The sequence below is a fragment of the Mya arenaria genome, chromosome 1 (assembly GCF_026914265.1).
Source record: "Mya arenaria isolate MELC-2E11 chromosome 1, ASM2691426v1".
Lineage (NCBI taxonomy): Eukaryota > Metazoa > Mollusca > Bivalvia > Myida > Myidae > Mya > Mya arenaria.
In genome coordinates, this window is record NC_069122.1 from 10,455,923 (window position 1) to 10,480,597 (window position 24,675).

General features: G+C 35.9%; 1 protein-coding gene across 1 annotated transcript in view; it reads right to left on the bottom strand.

Moving 5' to 3' along the window:
• Positions 1-1,871: 1,871 nt before the first annotated feature.
• Positions 1,872-24,675, bottom strand: part of LOC128221396 (ATP-binding cassette sub-family C member 4-like) — a 44,330-nt gene continuing 21,526 nt past the window's right edge. The window contains exons 12-26 of the mRNA XM_052930040.1: positions 24,488-24,669; positions 23,456-23,552; positions 22,920-23,135; positions 22,794-22,882; positions 14,941-15,215; positions 14,571-14,650; positions 13,253-13,403; positions 9,850-10,080; positions 8,567-8,667; positions 7,969-8,166; positions 7,460-7,615; positions 5,181-5,270; positions 4,396-4,568; positions 3,978-4,083; positions 1,872-3,264 (exon numbers count right to left, since the gene is read on the bottom strand). Coding sequence (XP_052786000.1) covers positions 2,935-3,264; positions 3,978-4,083; positions 4,396-4,568; positions 5,181-5,270; positions 7,460-7,615; positions 7,969-8,166; positions 8,567-8,667; positions 9,850-10,080; positions 13,253-13,403; positions 14,571-14,650; positions 14,941-15,215; positions 22,794-22,882; positions 22,920-23,135; positions 23,456-23,552; positions 24,488-24,669 — 2,475 coding nt within the window. The 3' untranslated portion in view covers positions 1,872-2,934. The remainder of the gene's footprint in view (positions 3,265-3,977; positions 4,084-4,395; positions 4,569-5,180; positions 5,271-7,459; positions 7,616-7,968; positions 8,167-8,566; positions 8,668-9,849; positions 10,081-13,252; positions 13,404-14,570; positions 14,651-14,940; positions 15,216-22,793; positions 22,883-22,919; positions 23,136-23,455; positions 23,553-24,487; positions 24,670-24,675) is intronic.

Genomic DNA, 24,675 nt, shown 5'->3' on the forward strand with positions numbered 1-24,675 from the left:
AAAATATGGTATGTTATACAAATATCGGGACAACGAGAAAATCGAGCCAAGCCAGTTTAAGCTAACGGAATTTGAGTGTACGTTAATTACATACAAATACAAATATTCGCGTAGAGACAGATTAATCTTTTCTATTTCCTATCACTATTCTTCGCACGTCAAAGCGGTTCGTGTATTCACAAAAAAAACTTTGACGAAATTTTGTATTTTTTAGGTTTTGAAGCTAAATGATTTGTGATTTTAAAAACAGGCTGAACATGCAGGATCTACTTAATCTACTTTTTTATTACGTTTTCGACGCATTGTTTGTACTCCTACGCCAGATGTGGCCACTGTATCGAATACATTGTGGATATGTTTAACTATTAGTTTTTCTTATAAGAAACGTATCTTATTTACTAGCGTAGTTTAATGAATAGTACACAAGTGGAACAATCAATGGTCCATCGACTATAGAATATATAGGAAATTTATTTTGTGGTCTCTGTCTTCTAGTTAAAAAGTCCATGGTTTTAAACTTGTTCTTGACAAATTAGGCACTGTTGGTATATTTTCATATTTTACCATATTATGTATAAAAAAAATAATGGACAATATGTTCTATTATATATACAAGATAGAGTTGTCTAATTTGATTAATCAGGTAACTTTGATAGTTGGGAACACATGTTTAAGTTTCAATGCAAGATATGATGTATTTGCTGAGATATTGACTTAAATTTCACAACATGCAAAACCTAAGCCAACATTTCTTAATAATAATAATACTAATAATAATACTAATAATAATAATAATAATAATAATAATAATAATAATAATAATAATAATAAGGGGTAATGATTTGCAATTTTTTCTGCCAATTAGACTTATTTTACTAGTTATTTTAGTAGGTCAATTCTCAATGTAATATATGGTTTCCCTTCCGGGTTTTGAAAAGTTGTCGCAACTTGGCCAGGAGTCTAGGGGGCGCGCTAAGCCCCATTGAATGACAAAGGCAGCGCCTTTGTGGAAGCTCCTGGTGTTTAGGCATTTTAAGAGCCTAATATTGCATTTTAACATACCTAAACAGGTTGATATAAGACAGACAATTACAAACTCTGATAATGTTGAGCTTTATTTTGTTTATGATTCCTGCTAAATTTTCTTACGATTCAGTGTCATTCCCCTCATTTAAGCCGTAAGGTCCCAAACCTTGTTTAAAATATGTTTGCTATAAATTTCAATAATTCCATCTCATAACAAATTTACATTGAAGGGAAGTCATTCTCAGTTATCAAGTTTAATGCTAGAAAAAAGCTCCTTACATTTTATTTTAAATACTCATATGAAGGCGAAATGGTGTTTGGCAGAGCAATTCCACTAAAAGTCAAACTATTAAGCTAAATGACTTTGGTGAACGGAATGGGTAAATGATATGATTGTTCGATATTAATTTTCGAAGAGGGCACTTTTTGGTTTAAGATACAAAATATTGACTTTCATTAAGCAAGTAGGGTATTATGAACACACAATAAGAATATTATGAACAATTAAATCACTTACATTTTCTTAATGAATAAATAACATTCTTACGCTCTACTAAACCTAATAACTAACACATCACAAATTATTAAATAACACTTCATATTATAATCATAAACAAAGGAAACTAAAAACTAAGTTTAAGCATACATTTCAATCGTTCCATTTTTATAACTTGCTTATATTTACGAATATTTATCTGAAAAACTACAGAAACAAGCTCAGTGGCCAAATTTTAACATAAATCCCGAATAATGGCACTGGGTAGATGCCAAAGACATAGAAAACATAAAAAGCACAAAAAATCACAAACAAGAAACCATTATTGAGCTATATTTATTATTTTTGAGGATTATTTGAATGATTAAACATTTGAAAGTTACAATACATGTGTATAATAAAGAAAATAAACATAACAAAGCATTACACCAGATTTTCTAAAATGTTTCCACTGTATATGATGTTTTTTCACAAAACGAATCTTTAGCAGAATAAATGAATCGATTACAGCCTGAACAGATCACAACGAATTTACCGTTTACTAAACGAATTGCTATCATTTTATTGAACAAACTTTTGTACGTATTGTCTTAATTGAGCCGTTGTTAATTAGTTAACAACTCATTTTTTTATTGATATTATAATTAAAAATATTAAAATATATTGTATTGTACTGCTGTATCTATGAGCTTCAGATACGCACGTGTGGTTGGCAAGGGACAATGATCTCGTCTACAACTGGAGAAGTAGGTAATAATTTTTTGGTTGGTTGATCTGTTGTGCAGTATCACTTCAAGTTCCTTCTTTTAGTTCATTTTAATTCATTTAGTAAAATAAATTAAAACAAATATCATGCCTAAATATCACAAACATTAAACGCACGCACACACACACACACACACGCACACACACACACAAAGTGAAACATTTAAGAAGAAAAAATATTAAAGTATAAAATCTTCAACAAACACTCGTAAATTTAAAGATCATGTACAACTATTGTTTTGAAAAACCAAAATATTAAGAACAAAATCCATGAGTAATATCACGATAAGTGTATTTTGTTTCAATGTATTTTGTTTCAATGTTGCTCAATAACAAATGCAACTGAGTAACTTAATGAACTCATCTCTAAAGCAAGTGCAGTAACTGTCCGTCTATATGCGCATCCTTTTCTAGACCCGTTAGCATTTATATCTAGTCTGAATGTTTGATTTAATTCTGGGGCTTTAGTAAACAATGGTGACCTAGGAAAAAAGGTTAATAGTAATGGTGTTAGCAGGTGCCCTGGCATCAACATTATCTATTGATTTACAACACATAGTTCTGATTTTTGGATTAGGACAAGAATCAGTAAGATTCAAGTAGGTCAAGTGATTCTATATAATTATACGGACGTACTGATTACGTTATTAGTCTTTCTTTGCCTCAGTCAGAAGACCTTGCTTTTCATCTTCACTATCTGAGCTTTCTGATGCTGACTGCTGTTCCTCTCTCGTAGGCTGCTCATCGGAGACGTCATGTTCCAAAATTGGCCTTTTTATTACCACCGGATTTGCTCCCAAGCTTTCATCGTCAACATGCGTGTTGTTGTGCGTCTCAAACGCCGTTCTTGCTATTTCCACGAGGCGAGCGGTCTCTGCTCTTCCTGTCTGTTCAACGAGACGTTTTAATAACCCATCTTCCCTTTTCAACAGCATGTATGGGGAATCAAATTCCTCAATCTTCCCATCTTCTAATACCTACAGAAACAACATACCATGTAAACACAAAAGGCATTGATGGGTATATGGAGTTATGCACATGTGTAACATCAGAGCACAATGTCTTAATTTTAACTTTAACTTGCATAACTGGCGAAAACCTTGGCCTTATTTACACCCCTACATGTAAAACAATCTTTGATTAGTTACTCTTATACTGATTATTTATAAAACAGGTCTCCATGTCAATACTTTCAGTATTTGATTTAGCTAATTCGATTTGAAACACATATATTACAATAAGATACCATATGATATACATCAGTGACTGTTCAAGTATTTTATAGGTTTGATTGTCATGGTTTTGCTTCAATTTGATTTTTCAAAACGTTTTGTAATGCTTCAAAGGCATTTTCAGCTGTAATTCATCGATTTTAATTTTGGTCCTTTTCACAATTTCTAACATAGAGATGTCATGAATTATTTTTAATTTGACAGGTATGTTTTATCTTACTAATACATTCACTGAAAGCAGAAGCAAATTTTGTCTGTTCTTGATTTCAGCATGAAAATACATTTATCAAAGCCAAATTTATTTGATACGAAAAACAGTTATTGAACAACGCCTGTTTCTGGCGAAGGTGTGAGATTATGCATTCCAATGTCGACAATGGCATTAGGTCACCCCAATATCCTTTTTGTAAATAAACGACAACAACAGCAATGCTAATGAGATAATGACAAATCCCTACAAGAAGCTTGTCGGAGTCCATTATTGTGTGAAGGCGGTGAGCGATGGTAAGGACTGTACATCCTCGAAACTTGTCCCGGATGGTCTGCTGGATCAATGCATCTGTCCTGTTGAATGTAGAGGTAAGATCTATTTTACGTTGCAATGATAAACAAATATGATAAATGATTATTGGCTTTAATAGCGAGAAACACAAACTTTTAAATTCTGCCATATACATGTTAGAGAAGAATATAAAATACCATTCACAAGCCATTGATTATTCCTTGGAGATAACTGTTTCTAGCCATTGAAGAAGCTCCAAGCGTTGATGGAACTAGAGACCCTTTTACCCAGAGTCAAATCGGTTCGGGGTACATTAAAAATGCTATAACATATACAAAATCCTCTTGAAAATTGCTTTATTTTTTATAACAAACCTGGTATCGACATTCGCCGTAGCCTCGTCGATCATAAGGATCTTATTGTTGCCGAGAATTGCGCGCGCAAGACAAATAAGCTGACGCTGACCCACGGAGAAATTTACTCCGCCCTCCGACACAGACGATTCTAGGCCTTTGGGGAGCTCATCTATGGCATGCTTTAGCTGGACCTGTAAAACGAAATGCAAGATGTTATTGTACCTGTAAATCAAAACAAATGTATATGCCTTACTCAGGTTACTTACAAGTCGGATTTTTCTCACCTTTCAACAATAGTAAAAAATGGCTAAAACAAATACATGTATTGATAAAGACAGAGGTTTGAAACAATGATTATTGAAACTAGGTAGATATTTACTTATATTTTCATTCGCCCAGTCCATTGTATATATAAAACTTGACGTTTATATTGTATGATACGCAAGGAGTTATGACATCATTGTTTGTTTCAAATTGCGATCCGATTGGATTAGAGCGACGTCATTTAACCAATGATATACACGCGCTTCATGGAATTTGCTCTCGAACCCCACTGCGTTCATTTAAGGAATGAATTGCGGGCTTGATGTCATTATCGGGGTATGAACGCAATTGGGCTGGTCAAAGTGTGTGGAGTCCGACGGAATTTCTAAAAAGCAAAGCATTTTCTGCTATCAGACGAAAATGAATTCTAATATTGCGGACGACAAAAGGGAATTCATTCAAACGATATAAAATAGGTGTTGAAGTGTATCATAATGTCTTTCTACTAATGTTGAGCCATTTTGCTATTTGAAACCGACCTCTTCTATTGCCTGCCACAGTGCATCATCGCTATGGTTACCGAAGGGGTCAAGGTTCCTTCTCAGGGATCCTTTGAATAAAACTGGGTCCTGCAATGATAAAATGGGATAATGTTCACAGGGGACTGATTTTATTTGCAATAAGAGCATTTTCTTTGACCTCAATTATAATATTGTGACTAAGTGTTTGCAAATCGGACATAAAACAGAATCGATGATCGAAAATAATCGGAGTGGTTATTTCAATCATTCGAAACTGAAAATATAAGAATTTGAGCAGTTGCAAAATTGTTGTACAGGCAGTTATTAATGACCTCGAGAAAAGACATTCTATCAATCAGAAAAATCTTTCCCTTTGAAAAAAAGTTAAAAAACACTTAATTTTTAACAGAATCATAATTAAGAATTAATTTAGCAAGTTGTTGACGCTACCGTAATAGTTATTTATATATCAATACACCTGCATACAAGTATTGATAATAGTCAGGAGGACCCAAAGAAAAGGTTTTGAGATTTTATGCTTCGGTAAATTTGTAAGGATTAGACATCTCCTTTTTCCAATTAAACGTAACACGTGCAACACGAAACCGGTAGAGAATAAAAGATCGAATCAAACTGTCTCATTTGTACCAAAACCGAAGTATAACAAAAACATAACGCATTGGAACCAGGAATGGCGTTAAAACAATGTCACATAGTTTGAGTGCTAGAGATGTTGCTATACTTTTCATGTATCCGAATGTACAATTAGTCGTCTGAGGGTTCAGAATCATTTGACAGGAAAAGTCAATGACAGACCACGTTCCGGTAGGCCACGTATAACAACGCCGAGAGAAGACCGTTATATCGTTACGACGTCAAGACGTAACAGGCTCATGTCAAGCAGAAGGCTAGCTGGTCACCTCAGGAATACATCTGGTACGAGAGTTTGCTATAAATTCATCCGTAATATGCTTTGCGCGGCTCCGCTTTATGGACGTCGTCCTTAAGTTGGTATACCTGAACGTTAAGGCATCGACAGGCTCATGTCGTATGGTTAATAATTCCTCAGCGATGGATCCTTTGGAGGAAGAACAATGATCTCTTTACGGTTGCACCTCGATTCAACCTTTCATTTGCCGACGGACAGGTGCTTGTATGGAGAAGAACTGGTGAAAGACTCGATCCTGAAAACGTCTTTCAGCGTACTCGTCACGGAGGCAGTAGCGTTATGATTTGAGCGAGTATTTTACAACATGGACTGAGCCACATATGATCGCTGCGAATCTCAATGCAGTGTAACGCTGTTCCAGCAAGATAATGCCCATTCACATACTGCTAGATAAACACAGGGTGTCATTCACAGGAACAATGTCGCCATTATCAAATGACCTGCCAGATCTCAAGACCTTTCATCCGCTGAACACATTCGGGACCTCGTGCGGAATATCAGAAAATGTTATGATGTCAACGACGTAGGTGAATTTGACCGTGTGTTGCACAAAGAATAGAACAAAATTCCACTCCAAACAGTAAGAAAACTGGTCGCAAGCTTGCATTGCTGCACGCACTGTTAATAGAGTTCATACCCGAAATTAACTACGCTGTGAGAGTTTTACTCGGACCCCTTCTTTGACTTGACGTCATAAATTACGTCGATTAACTGCTTTTTTTGTTTTAAAGTCATAATAATGGATCTAGTGGTATGTTTCTGAGTTTATTTGTTATTTTGCGTAAACATAGAAAAGGCAGGTCGGTTTACACATTTTTTAAAACTTTCTTTCCTTCTTTTACATACTCTTAATTCCTTTGGTTTTCGTATGTACTTTTTGTGTGTGTTTTAGTGTCCAGACTATATTTGAGAAGCCATGCTGGTATGGACATATCTCCGAATACACTGTTCACACAATTAATATAAGGCTAATTTTTAACATGACGACATGATTAAATCATGATTATTAGCAAATTAATGATGCTCTCTTACTCCCAAGTAAAATGTACCACAGTTCATACAATTGTTTTAATTTCCGAAAAGGATGAATACATATAAAACACAATTGTTGTTATGTAGAATACCACTTTAATTTGAAAGAAATGTGCAGAAAACATGGCATTTCTACCTTATGACATGACAGTTGATCACTGAATATATATTTCAGGACGACCAAGTCATTTAGTACTTGTGCTTTATCAGCTATTAAATACACGGTTACAACCTTGTTATCAGTAATCAATATTTTCCATTAATGCATTATTTAGTAAGGTTTATCACTAAGAATCTACGAAATTTGATCTCATACCTGCGGAATAATGGAGATATGTTTTCGTAGCTCATGCAGTCCAATCTCTTGTATATTAACGCCGTCTATCATGATCTGACCCGTCGGCTCAACCAAGCGGAACAACATTGTGATCAGAGAGCTTTTTCCAGCTCCTGTGCGCCCAACTATTCCTATCTGAATGTATAATTAATAAAAAAAAAATATTTTAGTAGTTTTTATTGCAAGAAACCTGATTTAAAACACCATTGTGGTAATATTTGTTGAGTTTTTGACTTTTAGGGCTAATGCTTATAAAACATTTTCAGGGTTTAAAAAAGTAAATATAAAGAAAAACTTCCAATTCATTGCAGAAGCCGCATTCTAAAACTAATGTCTCCAATTAAGAAGAGCATGTTAGAATAAATGATATGTAAGAGTGTAAGATTCGGAATCAGCGAATTAAATAAATACGAAAAAACACAACAAACAAGATAGCGTATGGTTTAAAGTACCTGAATTAACAGAGCTAGCATTAATCTATTAAATACCTTTTCGCGTGCCTTGATAGTAAAGGAGAGGTTATTCAGCACTGTTGGTTCCTCCGAAGAGTATTTTAGACAAGCATTCTTTAAAGTGATTGCGCCATTTTGAGGCCAGGACGGGGGCGGCTTGTGGTCGTCGGAGATCTCTAGTGGGGCCTCCGAAGGTAGCCTTGCATAATCAATCACCCTCTCCACTGCGATCATCTGTAATGTAGAACAAAACTATATATTATATCATTGAGGAATAAACATGTTAATAAATGTTCTGACAGAATACTATTGTGATGAAGAAGACAAACTATTTAATATTAGAAATTTGTTTTGATGTATTGGGTTAGCTGAAAAAGACAATACCAAGTGGGTTAACCCAATATTATTTCTGCAAAAAATAAGAATGTATTAACCTGAAATTCTCAACACGTTTAAACTGCCTTAAGTTTTAAAAGGTATATGGCGGCCATATTGGGTGAAATTAATTGGGTCTCGCTTTCTCTGAAACTCGACATATCGATATAGTTTATGGTTTTCTCACAAAGTCCACAATAGTTCTACAAGAAGGTTTCACATCAAGGGAATTCCAGAAACAAAGTCATGTTATGGCTACCTGGTTTTCGACCTCTACACTCTGCCTGACACCCCACTGGAACATGCCCATTATGGTAATGGCATACGTCATAGATAGGCCAACTAGGCCAGCGTTCAGATCTACAATATTACCAATATTAATTTGAAATAGGCATCAGAGCAACGGGTGTATCACATGTTGATGTTATCTAAAAGCTAATGAGTCAAGAACAATGCCTAATCTGTCCCTCAAATGTTCACTAGTTTTGCAATTTGGGTCAATATAATTCTTTTGCAGCTGATGTTTCTATGCCTTTTTTCGATTGGTCCAACATTCGGACCAAATACAAAAGTCAAAGTAATGTTTTTATTTGCCGGGTACAAACGTAAGGTACAGTGGATCCGCGTATAAAATTATAATAAACTAAATACGGAACCAAAGCAATAAGTCGTCAAAGCTTATTGTCAAAAGTTACAAGGGTCTATAATATGTAAGATTATTTTTTTACGCCTGAAAACGGCCTATAACAGTGCCTGAATCGGTATCTCTAACTAGGTCCCTGTGTTATGATCTTTAATTGAAGTTCTGCTCTATATGATGTTTCAAGACGTCAAAAGGTAGGGTTTGAGACAATGACAATTGACATTGATATAAATTAGATTGTTGTGAAAGTTGTTTTTGTCATTTTCGTTGCAAATCTATCAGGTTGATATTTAATTTCAGATTGTTTTAATAGAACACCCAGCACGAAAATGGCAAAATATCGTCGATTTGCCGGATTCATTCTAATTTGGTAACTTGACCCAATAAGGATGTTTGAACTGGTTGGACTGGTCCATTTGAAACGTTTATTTTCCGTAATGATAAGACCTCAACCTTTCATTACTTCAGAAAATGACTTCGATTTCATGAAAATCCGTTGGTGTGTTTTTCACGATTATTAATGCGTTATTTTAATAACTGTATATAATATTAAGAAATTTGCTTTCAAAACGGCGTTCATACCTTCGTGTCAAAAGCCTTTCGTTATTAGCATAATACACACAGAAGATACCTAGTAAATGATACCGTTATATAATTGATACTTTCTATAGTTTTCAGTATTGCTTACATTATTTTATAACTGCGAAAAAACCCACTTGTTTATAACCAGCAGATTTTCACATCTTCGTGGAAATTCATGTTTAAAGTTTAAAAAAACATGCCCTACTATTTGTATAGCACTCAGCAGTTTTAAAAAAAGAAAATCGCTCAGTCAAACATTGCTACGTGTATTACACAAACACAGTGTGGATATACACAAACACACACACTTTACTCACAATCAGCAGTCAAAACGCAGCAGAACGAGACGGCACTCGCAAACACGAAACACAACCAGTCTAGACGTATAGCGAGCCATCTGGACGATGCGAAAGATAGGAACAATGGCTCTGTATGCAGGTCCTGGTGCGCGTCAAATTCCTCGATGAATGTCTTCTGGACCCCGAAAGCCCGAATTGTATGAAGACCCTGCAGACTGGCACTCAGGTGGGAGAATACTGGACTTCGTGCTGTAAGTAAAAATTCAAGTTTCAAGTTTTATTGGCAAATCGGCAATTTGCCTATGGCAATTTACAAACGGTATAAAATACAACGATATGGCCAAGACACAAACGTATATTTGAAATTGATGTACATACTGATATCTTAATCGTTGCAAACTGTTAGATACATTATTAAAATTATCATTAAAATCAAAGAACATATTTCCATAGCTCAGCTTTAACACCAAAACCATACCAGAGTATTAATATTTACATTTATATTGACTTTTCTACAATGAGCATTGCTCAGTATAAATTATGTAAAAAAACAATTAAGAGAATGGTTGCGAAAAACGTTACTAATACGGGAACGTGTAAGTTCGCACTATTTTTTTGCATTACGTCATCAAGCTATGTGTGTACTTTACAAGTTTAAAGAAGCATGCACGGAAGCAAGAAGAAAATGACTAAATACAAGTCGACATACAATTTGGTGCATGGTTAAAGAATGAGTTTGCAAACAGCATTTAAACTCCTAGGTGACTTTCATGTGTTCAGCCACACAAGCAATGAAAATTTTACAAAAATGCAAGTTGTAACTTTAAAATGAAACTTTACCAGTAGCATTGGTTTGTATTAATGATGGATGGATGACCTTAGCTGTACAAGTAACTAGCTATACATACATAAAGCGATATATATATATATATATATATATATATATATATATATATATATATATATATATATATATATATATATATATATATATGTGTGTGTGTGTGACGACGCCTGTAGAAAGGGGTACAAAGTCGGCAATTTCAATATCGAGAAAAATTGGGTTTAAAGTTAATATACTGAATTAAATTGTTATTAGTCACCATTTCTTTGTTAGATTTATTAAATTTAACGTAATACAAATGTTTGAATCGCATCCGTTAAATATCCATATTCTCCGACATTGATGTTACCCATAGCGACGAGATATAATAACAATCCAGAAAGTATCCATCTACATCCAGGCCACACGAAGGGGAGGCGATCTTGCAATGGCCCGTGTGTTTTTGAATGAATCAGTTAGTAGTGAGTTCGTAAATGAATGAATAAAAGAAACCAGAAATAAATAAGTATATAAGTAAATAAACAACAAATCTAATTACCACAGTTTCAACATCGCGGACGACATAGATATAGAACAAATCTCAACATATCATTTATTGGAATACTGCGGACGACATAGAAGTAGAACAAAACCAAACAATTCATCTGTTTAAATAGTGCCGATGATATAAATAGCACAAATCCCAGCATATCATTTATTGGAATACTGCGGATGGTAAAGAAGTAGAATACATCTCATAAAACTTAAATTTTGGTCATTTTTCAAAATACATTTGTTTCAATAGTGCGGACGATATAGAATTAGAACATTTTATTTATTAGAACACTGCGGACGATATAGAAGTAGAATAAATCTGATGAAACTTAATGTTTGGTCATTTACAACAAATTTCAATATATGCATTTGTTTGAAAAGTGCGGACGACATAGAAATAGAACAAATCTCGTTAGTATGAGATTCAATTCCAATTAAAATTTGATTGTAAAATTATGGTTGATATTTTGTAAGTGTTTTGTGTGTTCAGTTTTATTCGTATAGAAAGACTCTCCAGGTGCTGCTACTGTTTGAAAACGATGATTGCTAATTCATGGTCGATTGGTGTTATAATTATTACCGGAATATTTACTTATATACTTATTTATTTCTCGATTCTTTCATTCATTATTTACGAACTCACTAATTCATGTGTTCAACAACACACGGGCTATTTCAAGATCGCCTCCACTTGGTGTGGCATGGATGTAGATGGATACTTTCTATCGCTTATGATTAGAAAAGTAATCCCTTGTTTTATTTCTATATCTAAAAAATATGCCACTTTTTGACACTTTTATCCATTAATTGATCGACTCCTGTGCTTCTTTAAATCGTCATAACCACAAAAGTACTTAAGATTTTGACCTCAAATTTTCGCCAAAATGTAAATGTCATTTTTGCACCTTTGTTCCCCTTTTTACAGGCTTTGACATATTTATATTAATATACAAGCACATGTGCATTTACAGGCAGTATTTCACTACTATGATGTGATTTTTAATTGCACAGGTAGATAGCTATTCATACATGCACATGTGAATGTACATGGATTTTTATTCAACCTCTTATTTAGTACTTTCTTTAACGTACATACTTATTTAAACTCTTGATCTAGCAAAAACACCACACGAGATTGCTAAGGCTGGTTACATTTCAAGTTCACCAAGGGGCATAACTTGTTGATTATTTTAGCCAGACATACTCTATATGCATATAGTTATTCAACAGGACTGAATTAATTTGAAATAATTATTTGATATTTTTGTATAGTCAATAGTAAAAAATTGTGCTTGACAACACCTTGTCCACTATATGTATATCAATTCGATGATAAAGCTCTAGCCGAATCAAAGACTGATACTCTTTTAAACTAAAAACATTCCTGCCCGGAGAATCGGAAGTTTAATATATAACTAATTTTCATCAAATATACTTTTACTAAAAAGAGCAATAAGTAAGCTAAGCATGTATTGCAAATTGCAAATAAAACAAATATGGGTCAGAAAGTTTCAGCACACATAACTTCGTTCCGTTCTCCATTTAACCGACTGATATCTAGGCTTTGAGGAGTGTCAGTGTCATAACTATAAATAACGATCATTATTTAAAAGCTATGATTTTCATGATAATTCCGTCTAAGTTTATGCTTGACAATACTGATGCTATGGCATTACCTCAGATGTTTTTGTTTCGATAACAAATAAGCTTAAATGGCACTTGAATTTTAAAAGAGAAATGTGGCAGTATTTTAAAAGGCAATGATTTGATGGGTTGTTTTATCATACAGTGTAATACACTTAAAACTGTTGTTTACTGGCAAGTTTGTTGCTCCCAGAAAATATTGTTTCTATGCTTGAACATAAAATATTACAGAAACAACTATAAGTCCTTTTGGCGGCATATTTATTGAAAACAATGTGGTATTTAAACTAAAATAGTAATGTCAAGAGATAATGGCAACATTCCTTTTCAGTCCTAAACTCTGTAATCTGTAAAAGTGTTGATAGAATGCAACAATCAAAAACATAATGCTTCACTAACTTGTTGCAACCAGTCGCTTTATATCCCTCGAAGTGCGTATGTAGTATCGCCTTATAAACACGAACAGTACAATCAACGGGCCTACTACCAGAAACGCCCACGGGTTTACGGCCCCAGCCACGCATACAACACCCAGAATAAGAAGTGCGCACTGAATAAAGAAAAAAAAGTATCATAAATGAATTTATCATCATAAAATAACGTCATCATTTATTTTAATTTGCATAATGGGTTTCTGTGCAATTTTGGACTTGTATTTATTAATTACAATGTAAGAATTCCAAATTGTGGCAACATAGCAAAATGTTATAAATTTAGAGCTATATATCATCAAAAGAGTATAAACGATATAAAAAGATGAATATCGCATTCAAGGTGATAGGAAATTTTATCTACACGTATTATAACATTAAAAAAAACTTTTACAATAAGTTCCGTATTGAATGTCAACTGGAGTTTTATCCTCCATTTTATTATTAATACAAGTACATGCATTGTTTTGCAAATAGGACGGGCATTTCAGATGAATTTTGCCTTGATGTAAAATTCAGTCTGGCACCACCATGGAAATTGAGTCCCGCGCTATATAATAGTTATATTTCACTCTTATTATAAGGAAGATACCGCATGACTTTTTAATAGAGTGCAATCGTATTTATATATTTCTACAAGAAGATCAATCACAAATGAAAATTAACAATGTTAAACCGCGAATTTATAGAAAATATAAGACGTTAACGCTGAATTAAAATCAATATGTGTTATGAGATCAGTAAAATCATCTACTCCGGTCGGGATAGAAAAAATGATTCTAGGGCTTGCTGCGTTGTCGTACTTTTCAGACCTCGTTACACGCTTACTCGCGTTCCCTCGGGCCGGATTGGGACGCATGATGAATATTATTAGAATGCTCTGCATTAATCACCACATTAATACAACGCATAATTATCAGGAAACGAAATTTATACTTCAATAACATGGATAAAAAAATTCTAAATAATTATTTCAACTCATGCATAAAGACGTTGAACATTCAACTCCACAAGAACGCCACAGAGAAGAAAATGTCAACGCTCGTCTGTTTGCTGTTGTTGTTTCGTTCAAAATAGGGCCAAGTTTCAATTGAATATCTTGAACTGCTTTTGAGTGATGACCGAAGTTTAAGATTGTGCAGGCACACGAAAACAACGACAGCAAGGGTATGAACATACCTCTACCGTTTCTCTTAAAAAAAATCAATAGAAATGCTCAACGCTATTCCAGAGCATGAAATAAGCAGGTTTTCTAAATGATATCAGTAACATATTTACAGGCATACCTGTGTGAAATCAAAGAACGTGTGTGGAAGATGGTCGTCCATATTGCCAATATCCTTGGAAAATCGGTTCAGTATACGACCTTAGTTATATAGATAATTTATTACTTTTAACGATTTTATATATAATTTATAAATACTTACCAGCCTCTAGGTTAGTGAGCAAAAAGAAGATTTTTATAAAACAAAATTAGAACCTAATAGGCAAAATACAATCAACTCCATAGAAAATCCCAGACAAGCATGTAAATATGGTCAAAGGATTTTTTGTTTATACAATATAGTTGGTTACATCTTAACCTTCATAATGCAAATCATTCAATTTCGTCGTGCATTAATAATTTTTAAAAGGCTCATCGATTTAAATACATACCTACAGGGTTTTTGTCAAAAAATCCAATATGTGATCGTAGTATGCTGGTAAACATTGTATTGTGTAGAGCTTGCGAGGCGTCAATTGTGATCTTAAAGAACATTAGAGCCCGCAGAATGCCAAACAGAAACATTGCAACCATAATTCCACTGTAGACTGCAATGTTAAAGTTGGCGTCCACTTTCGGAATGGTAACGTTGGTGACATTATAACCATCGGCAACTAGACTTGCATGTTTTTCAATGGCTGCATAGTGAGCTTCTTCTTGATTAGACCTGTAATATGTTTTCTTCCTTGTATAAGATTGCAATAATACAATAGAAAAATACAGGGACAAGCCCAGTAGTTGAAAAAAAAAACTGTTTGGGGGCAGAAGGCAAAGGCCCAATGACAATGAACTAAAGACACAAACATATTAACATTACACACACACACAAGAACAAAACACCAAAAACAAACTTGTATCACATTCATAAATACAAAAACTACAAACAAACCATACCGGCTTCGAACCTCGCCATTTAAGCTGTCATTTATAACACTTTTTTACCCAGAATCTCTTTAACACTCACCAGTGTGGCCACCCAGAATCTCTTTAACACTCACCAGTGTGGCCTCCCAGTATCTCTTTAACACTTACCAGTGTGGCCACCCAGAATCTCTTTAACACTCACCAGTGAGGTCTCCAGGTATCCTTTTAACACTTACCAGTGTGGCCTCCCTGTATCTCTTTAACACTCACCAGTGTGGCCTCATAGTATCTCTTTAACATTTACCAGTGTGACCTCTCAGTATCTCCTTAACACTAACCAGTGTGGCAATCCAGTATCTTCTTAACACTTACCAGTGTGGCCTCCCGATATCTTTTAAACACTTACCAGTGTGGTTTCTCAGTATCTCTATACCACTTACCAGTGTGGCCTCACAGTATCTCATTAATACTTGCCAGTCTGGCCTCACAGTATCTCTTTAACACTCACCAGTGTGGCCTCCAAGTATCTCTTTAACACTTACCAGTGTGACCTCCAAGTAATTCTATAACACTTACCAGTGTGTCCTCCCAGTATCTCCTTAACACCTACCAGTGTGGCCTCCCAGAATTTTCTTAACACTCACAAGTGTGACCTCTTAGTATCTCTTTAACACTTACCAGTCTGGCCTTACAGTTTCTCTTTAACACTTACCAGTGTGGCCTCCCTGTATCTCTTTTTGACACTAACCAGTGTTGCCCCCCCAGTATTTCTTTAACACTTACCATTGTAGCATCCAGGCATCTCTTTAACACTAACCAGTGTGATCTCCCAGTATCTCATTAACACTTATCAGTGCGGCCTCCAAATGTATCTTTAACACTTACCGGCGTGACCTACCAGTATATTGTTAACACTCACCATGGTGGCCTCTCAGTATCTCTTTAACACTTACCAGTGTGGCCTCCCAGTATCACTTTATAACTCACCAGTGTGATCTGCCAGTACCTTCTTAACACTCACCAGTGTGGCCTCCCAGTATCTCATTAACACTTACCAGTGTAGCCGTCATGCATCTTGTGAAATCATTAATGTTCGTGGGGCATTAATGTTCGTGGTTTTCGTAGTATGTGTAATGTTGTCAGTGTAATGTATATAACAGACCCAAAACGGGATGGTTTAATATAGCTTTATTACATTCATACTCATACGCACACGATCTTGAATCTAATCAATAACTGAACTATCGACATACATGCAACTGTTAGCCAGAGGCGTGCTTATCATACACAGAGGCAGGGTTTACCAATAGTGGGCTCTGATTGGCCACTACATCCCTCCTTTACATGGATTTGATTTTACTTATATGAAAAAAAGATCAATAAATCATATAAACATATTTTCATGAATTATTCATAAAACATTGTATTATTTCTTTTTAACAGAAACTATCATTTTCTTAAATATCATTGCAATAATCAAATCACTTGCAACCATGTATTAAAATAAACAAGATTATTGTCTGTCTATAAATTAACCTCTGACCCTTTTTCCTCACAAATTTAGAAAATGTCAGGTAATAAAACTGTCTAATAGCACACACATTATAGATCATTAAGAACAAGAATTAAGTTCGAATGTTAGATAATCTGGCTTGTCTTTATAACATTAAGATGATATCATGTAAATGGTTTGACCGGGAACAGATTTCCCAGCAAATGTCCGTTTAATTATCATGATGTGGTTGTAAATCAGTTTCGGATCTCTGCAATGTTTTGGTCCATCGGACGCTCCCAGAATTTTGAAGTTAATTGTTATTACTCCCCTGAAATGGTTAACACACTTCACGGATTGAGTTTATTAGCATTTTGCATGGGAATAGTTGTGTGTGTGTTTTTTGCTATTAACACTCTATTATTATCTAGAAACTCATTTATACTATGCAGGCATTATTATGGCCTGGATAAGAAAATCACACAATTAACACTCATTCAATCACGATAACGTATCGGCATCTGACGATGTCTGTTTGGTCGCCGTTGTTCGTTTTCGTTGTTTTGCTGCTCACGCGGTCCTGAACGCTGTTTATGTTGTTGGCTGTGTGTGGGCGGTACAGGTACCAACTTAAAGTGTGCGGCGTCGCGTGTCATTTCACGGCCATCATAGCGTACTGTGACCATGGATCCCTTTCGTCTGACGACGTATCCCCATTTATGACTGAATGGCGTTGTTAATTTATTTTGTTTGGGTTGTTTAACAAGGACCGGATCGCCTGGCTGTAATGTACACGGTTTTGCCTTCCGTTTCTCATCGGCATACTTTTTGTTCTTTTGCTTTGATTTAGTATCCCTTTTGCGTACATATATATCATTTCTCGGCACGATAAATGTTGGAAGCTTTGTCTTCATTTTGCGATTGAACATTATTTCAAATGGCGAAAGTCCTGTGCTTGGATGTGGGGTTGATCTGTAATTCATTAGAAAAATAGTAAGTTCAGATTTAAAGTTCTTTCCAGACGCTGTAGCAGTTTTCATTGTTTTTACTAGTGGCTTCATAAATGCTTCTACCAATCCGTTGGCTTGTGGGGCTAGAGGGGTCACCTTCCGGTGTTTGAACCCGATACTGTTTGCAAATTGCGTAAATTCATGGCTATTGAACGGCGCTCCGTTGTCGGATTTTACCACACTTGGAATTGAGAACATTCCAAAAATTCTTTCAAGGTGCGATATGACATTTTGTGCAGTCAGGCTTGTTAACTTTTCAACTAATGGGTATCTACTGTAGTCACAGATAACTACCATAAAATATTCTCCTGTGGGAAACGGCCCACAAAAATCAACTGACACTTCATCCCACGGTTTCTTTGGTAATGGGCTTGGCTTGATCGGTTCTACTGTCGTTTGTGGTGATGCGGACATGCATGGTATGCAATTTTTGCATTGTTCGTCGACTAGTTTGTCCAGATAGGGGAACCAGCAGGTTTCTCGTAAGAGCGCTTTTGTTCTGTTTCTCCCTTGGTGACCTTCGTGTGCTAAGGCTAATTACTTTTGATTGCAGGCTGTTTGGGATACACAGCTTGATTCCTCGTAGGAGAACGTTTCCATGCTCTGTTGACAGGACGGTCAGTTCGTCTGCAAGCTGCTGATAACAGTTATAGCTGCCATCACCGGCGCATGTTTGCTTAATCCACGTGTTGTTTTGAAGCGCGGATATTATGCATGTCAACACACAATCTTTGGCTGTGGCACTTGCCACGTCTTGGAGATTTAATGACTTGGGCACTGCGGCATTGGCAATAAAATTCACATATTCCTCAGCTATGTTTTCGTGTGAGTAATTATTTATTGGATGTCGGGAACAGTAATCTGCTATCATTTTATTTCCAGGCATGTGCTTGACTGTAAAATTGTAGGTGGTAAGTCTCAATCGCCATCGTTCAAGTCTAGCTGACTGTATTTGTTTAGAGTTTGTGCATATTGAGAGCAGGGGTCTGCAGTCGGTTACTAGCTGGAATGCCTTTCCATACAAGTAAATGTGAAAATGTTTGCAGCCCCAAACACATGCAAGCATTTCTCGTTCTGTTTGGCTGTAACGCTTTTCCACTGGCGTCAATGACCGGCTTCCATATGCGATAACTTTGTTTTCTTGTATTAATATCCCTGATATTCCCTCGGGGCTTGCATCTACCCATAGTTCTGTGTGTTTTTTCGGGTCAAAATAGCTCATCACTGTATCGCTGCATAGCGCTTGTTTCAGCTGGTCGAAAGCAGTCTGCTGCTGATTTGTCCATTTAAAATCGCTGCTATCTTTCAATAAATCACGCAGGGGTGCCGTAATTGTAGAGTACTTGTCAATGAACTTTGAGAGGTAATTGGTCATACCTAAGAATGACCTTAATTCACCTGTAGTCTTCGGCTCGGCTATATTTTGAACTGCTGTGATTTTGGCCGGATCGGGACTTATGCCTTTGTCCGAAAAAACAAAGCCATAGAATTTGACAGAGGTTTTACCAAATTCGCACTTCTGCTTGTTGAGTGTGAGATTTTTGTCTTGCATTCGTTGCAGTACGGCTACGAGTCTCCGATCATGTTCGTCACGGTTTGGTGCGTGTATTATAATGTCATCCGATATGTTCAATGTTCCCTCGAGACCTGTAAGCACTTGTCGTATTTCATTCTGGAATATTTCTGGCGCTACGCTTACACCGAAATTCAGTCGTTTGTACCTGTATAATCCGACATGCGATGCAAACACTGTCATGTTGCGTGACTCCTCGGACAGCTCAAGCTGGTGAAATCCTTTATTAAAATCCACTTTGGAGAACACCTTTGATCCGTTTAATTCCAGGATTATGTCATCAGTTGTAGGCACTACATGACGCTCGCGTTTCAATGCTTGATTTGCTTTTCTCATATCTACACAAAGCCTTATTTGGTCTGGAGCGTTTGGCTTTGGTGCTACAACAATGTTCGAAACCCAAGGTGTCGGCCCGTCCACCTTTTCAATGACATCTTGCTGTTCTAGTCGTATTATTTCCTGTTCCACTTTTTCTCGCACGTGGAATGGAATTCTTCTAGCTGGTTGTGCTATAGGCACGACGTTTTCGTCAACATGGAACTTGATTTGTTTGTCTTTTAATTTGCCTAGTCCAGTGAACACGGACTGATATTTGTCACATAATTCCTCGTATTTGTTACTGTTCACTGAGTTTATTACTGGCACAATACCGAGTTCAACAGATGTCTGGTAACTGATTAATGTCACTGATGATCCCTGAACAACGTGAAATTCTGCTGCTGTCACTTTTGATTTAGTTTCCACTGTAAATGTATATTTGCCTTTTATGGTTAACGGTTTATTTTGTGCAAATGCGAACACTTCTATGTTTGTTTTCTTCAGCATTGGCCTTGGTTTCATTTTGTTAACAACATCTTGGCTGATTATGTTTATTGAACTTCCGGTATCAATTAGAGTTTTCGTTTGAACACCATTTATGCTTAATATTATCTTTGGTACTTTGTTATCTGTCAAAACGTTGACTCCAAATAATGTGTCTGTATCCGACACCGAATGCTCCTTTTGTGCCTCATTTTCCACCTGGTCAATTCCATGAACCTGTGCCTTACGCGTTCGTTTTCTGCATACGCCAATAAAGTGGTTTGGTTTACGACAATAATTACATGTCGCTCCGTAGGCTGGGCACTTGGTCTGATGTGGATATATGCCGCCACAGTTTCTGCACGTTTGTCTTGATTGTGACTGTTGTTGACGTTTTCTTTGTGCTGAGGGTGGATAGCTATAATTTGCATGTTGCGATTTTGTGTGTTGCGGTGTGACTTTAATTTTGTTTACGTCGCTGTATTGCGGTTCCATTGCTTTGGCTTGTCTGTCCGCAATTTCCATTGTTCTTCCCATTGTTAAAATATCTTTAAGCGGCTTGTCTTCTTCCAGACATTTAAGTCGTAGTTTCTTTGACACGCAGCCTTGGATGATTTGGCTCTTTATTTCACCGTCTTTGTCCGAAAATTCACAATTGTCTGCCTTGTGGCGGAGGCGAGTTGCAAATTGGTCTATTGTTTCGGCGTGATGTTGTTTTAGGTTCCTAAATTCGAACCGCTCGAACTCTCTGTTTTTCTTCGGTTGGAAATAGCCTGTTAACCCTTGCTTGACGTCATCGTAGTTTGAATCGCTGTCTCCAAGATTCAATGTTTCGTATATTTCGAATACTTCATCTCCGGCATAGTGAAGTAATAGCGCTTTCCTCCGTTTTTTGGAGTCAATGCTAAGTCCTGTGAACAAATTTTCCAACTTTGTCACGTATTTAGTCCATCTTGTGCCAAGGGATGTTTCCTCCCCGTACACATCAAATTTCGGGAACGGCGCTAATCCAGCCATTATGCGTTAATCCTGACACTGACGTATTTCATATGTTAATCTACTAGCACTTTAATCCTCAATCCTCGTCGCCAATGTAATGTTGTCAGTGTAATGTATATAACAGACCCAAAACGGGATGGTTTAATATAGCTTTATTACATTCATACTCATACGCACACGATCTTGAATCTAATCAATAACTGAACTATCGACATACATGCAACTGTTAGCCAGAGGCGTGCTTATCATACACAGAGGCGGGTTTACCAATAGTGGGCTCTGATTGGCCACTACAGTATGGGTGATCCACGAATTCAAGATCCCGCGAAATATAAACCCTTCATTCACTTTTTCAATTGCCATGTTATGTACATAGTCATAGTTTATTCGTTACAGAGGCCGCAGTATACAGCGTAAATATTCGTCTCACTGTATCTAGAACGATCGCAGTTGCGATTTTATTTTTTTTCAGAAATGAAAAACCACGAATTTAAGTACCCATGAAATTGTAATTTTTCGGCAAACCACGAAATTTCATGCCAACGAATATAAATGATTTCACAGTATCAGTGTGACATCCAAGTGTGTCATAAACATTTACTGGCAACCATGTATCTCATAAACACTGATCAGTTCATGTTACCCAATATTTCATATATGCTTTCTAGTACAGACATTTTGTATTTTATAAGAAAGTACCAGTATATCCACCCAGTATCGACCTTACTAAATTAGGCGCCAGTATCTCATAACACTTAATAGTGTATCCTCCCAGTATCGCATAAACATATAAGGATGTAGTATCTTATATATTTCTATTAGGTCTCGTAAACACTTACCAGTAAGACAGCCACCAATCACTGACAAAGAACGCACCCTGTGCAACCAAACAGAGGAAAAGCAACAGAAGTATTTTAAGTATGCCTGCCCCTGCTTTGAAGTATTCGACATAAACCTTGACTTGAACTGTTCCTTCTTGCTTTTTTTCTACTTCTGGCAGTTGCTCTTTTTCAGCCGAAAAGTTAAGATTATTTTAATTTGGCAAATTCCAGTTTTCACCAATTTTCAGTTATTATCTTTTCCGCTTCATCAGGAATTATTGAAAACATTTCTTAAACATTAATAATTTAAATTTTCAAATGGTTTTAATTTTGGACCTAACTGATTCGTGAACAATTGGCAATCTTTAAGCCTGGCACAGGTTAAACAGTCAACTGTAGATTGTGATAAGAGGTATACACGAGCTGACATGTATCACTCTTTTGAAAGGTGAACCATATGACAACTCTCAATATCGGCATTGCTTGTCTTAATCTCAACATTAATATGTTTGACTTTGAAAAGAAAATGATTATTATTTGATAATTAAAACAAATAAAGCATCTGGTGGGGGGGGGGGGGTCCCTCGCGCCGCAGTCGAATCCACGACCGCAGTGTTATAAAAGCTAGCTTAACATGTAGACATTAGTATGTGTTATACCTGGTCACACATATTCTTAAACTTACATCAGATTCAGCCCCAACGGATTCCAGTGATACCACAGAGCCCTTACAAGACTCATGCAGAGAATTTCTGGAACATGAATCCAGCCTTTCTCTTGGGTAAATATCTCTAGTCACGTTACGTTTCACCTGATCATTTGACTGCTGGTCATCGGAGACAGACAGCTTGCTATTTGACTTGCTTTGAGTGCAACTGGAACGTTTGCGCTGTACCGCCTGGATGCCAACTAAGCCTGGATCTGAGTGAATTTCCTCAAGTTCGTCTTCCTCATGTTTTAAAAGGGAGGAGAAATCTATTCCTGATTTGGACAGTTCTTGGAAAGTGCCTCTTCCTATCATCTCTCCCTGAATGACAACCATTATTATTTAACTCTTATCAAAAGGGACAACGTATATTTGCATTATTGTTACAATTTTAAGCAGCTTCTGTTGACTTTGTTTGTATAAAGGAATATCGTTTATTCATATAATTGGATGTTAAAGGTTTATCTATAAGGAATTAAAAGGGTCTCAGAGTGTTAAACTACAAACTATTTATTTATCAAAAAGACACACATTTGTGTAGTAATATATCCAACAATATAATTTTTGCTATCAAACACAAAACATTTCAGGAAATGAAATAGTCATTTGCCGATAAATAATGATGGCTTATATCATTTTACCTCTTTCATGATAAGTATTTGCTCTGCCTCTTTTAAATATTGAAGTTGATGCGTGACTAGAATTCTTGGTTTCGTCTTCAAATACCCCTGAACTACACTGTAAATGTAAGTTATGTATAACAAATGGTACGACAACCACACGTAAAAAAGAAAGAGGACCGACCACAATCTTTATTTACTTACCGCTTTACGCTTAAAAACAATATCTACAATAAGGAATGCTGTCCAAAGTTCAAGAGAGCACAAAATATCAGCACTGATCTTGGTATTTTTAATGCTAACATTTTAATTCACATAAAATACTGAACACACTATATGCACACTCTTAAAGTCATACAACACGTTTAGAATATTTTTTACATAAGGATAAGATGAAGTTCTCAGAGAATAATTTAGTTCAATCCAAGATTTTAGAAATGTTGTAGCACTGGTGAAGCTTTTATAGAAACTTGATTTACCCACATTTACCCATTTTTGCTCTTTAACAAAAGTATTGAAGAGTTCTCTCTCAAATTCAATAAGAATCTTGCTTATTCTAAAACTTATTTACATGGAATAAATAGAAATTCTTAGAACATTCTAAACTCATCCTGATAAATACATTCTTAAAATAGGGGGAAAAGTTTAGTTTAATACATTTATGTCACTAACAATGGAAAATGATTATTAAAATATAAAGAACTAGGTATTAAAAACAAAAAAATATAAAAAATGTTTGATAACCAACACTTAGTAAGCTTTTGTAGATTTTACAAAAGTCTTTGATAAAGTCGAATGTGAGATCTAATTCACCTTTTGCTTTAAAAATGATTAATTAAATGGCGCTTGAAAACAGTTATTTAATGCTGATAGAAAAAAATGTTACATCCTAAAAGTATAGCTAGTGTTAAGCAAACATAAATGTACCTCTTAGGACGTGATTATGTAAGACAGGTTAGGCTGTACAGGTTTGCTTTTAAAACGATTTTGGTATTGAATGCACATGATATTCATCATTGTAAGTTAAATTATGACATATAAGGCATAACCTACTTTTCAAATAAGTGCCTGCCCACTGCAGTATCAACAGCACTGAGCGGATCATCTAGCAGGTACACATCCGCGTCCATGTACAGGGCCCTGGCGAGGCTTACCCTTGCCTTTTGACCCCCACTCAGGCTTATTCCCCGGTCACCAATCAGGGTCAGGTCACGGTGGGGCATGATGGCTATATCCTAGGA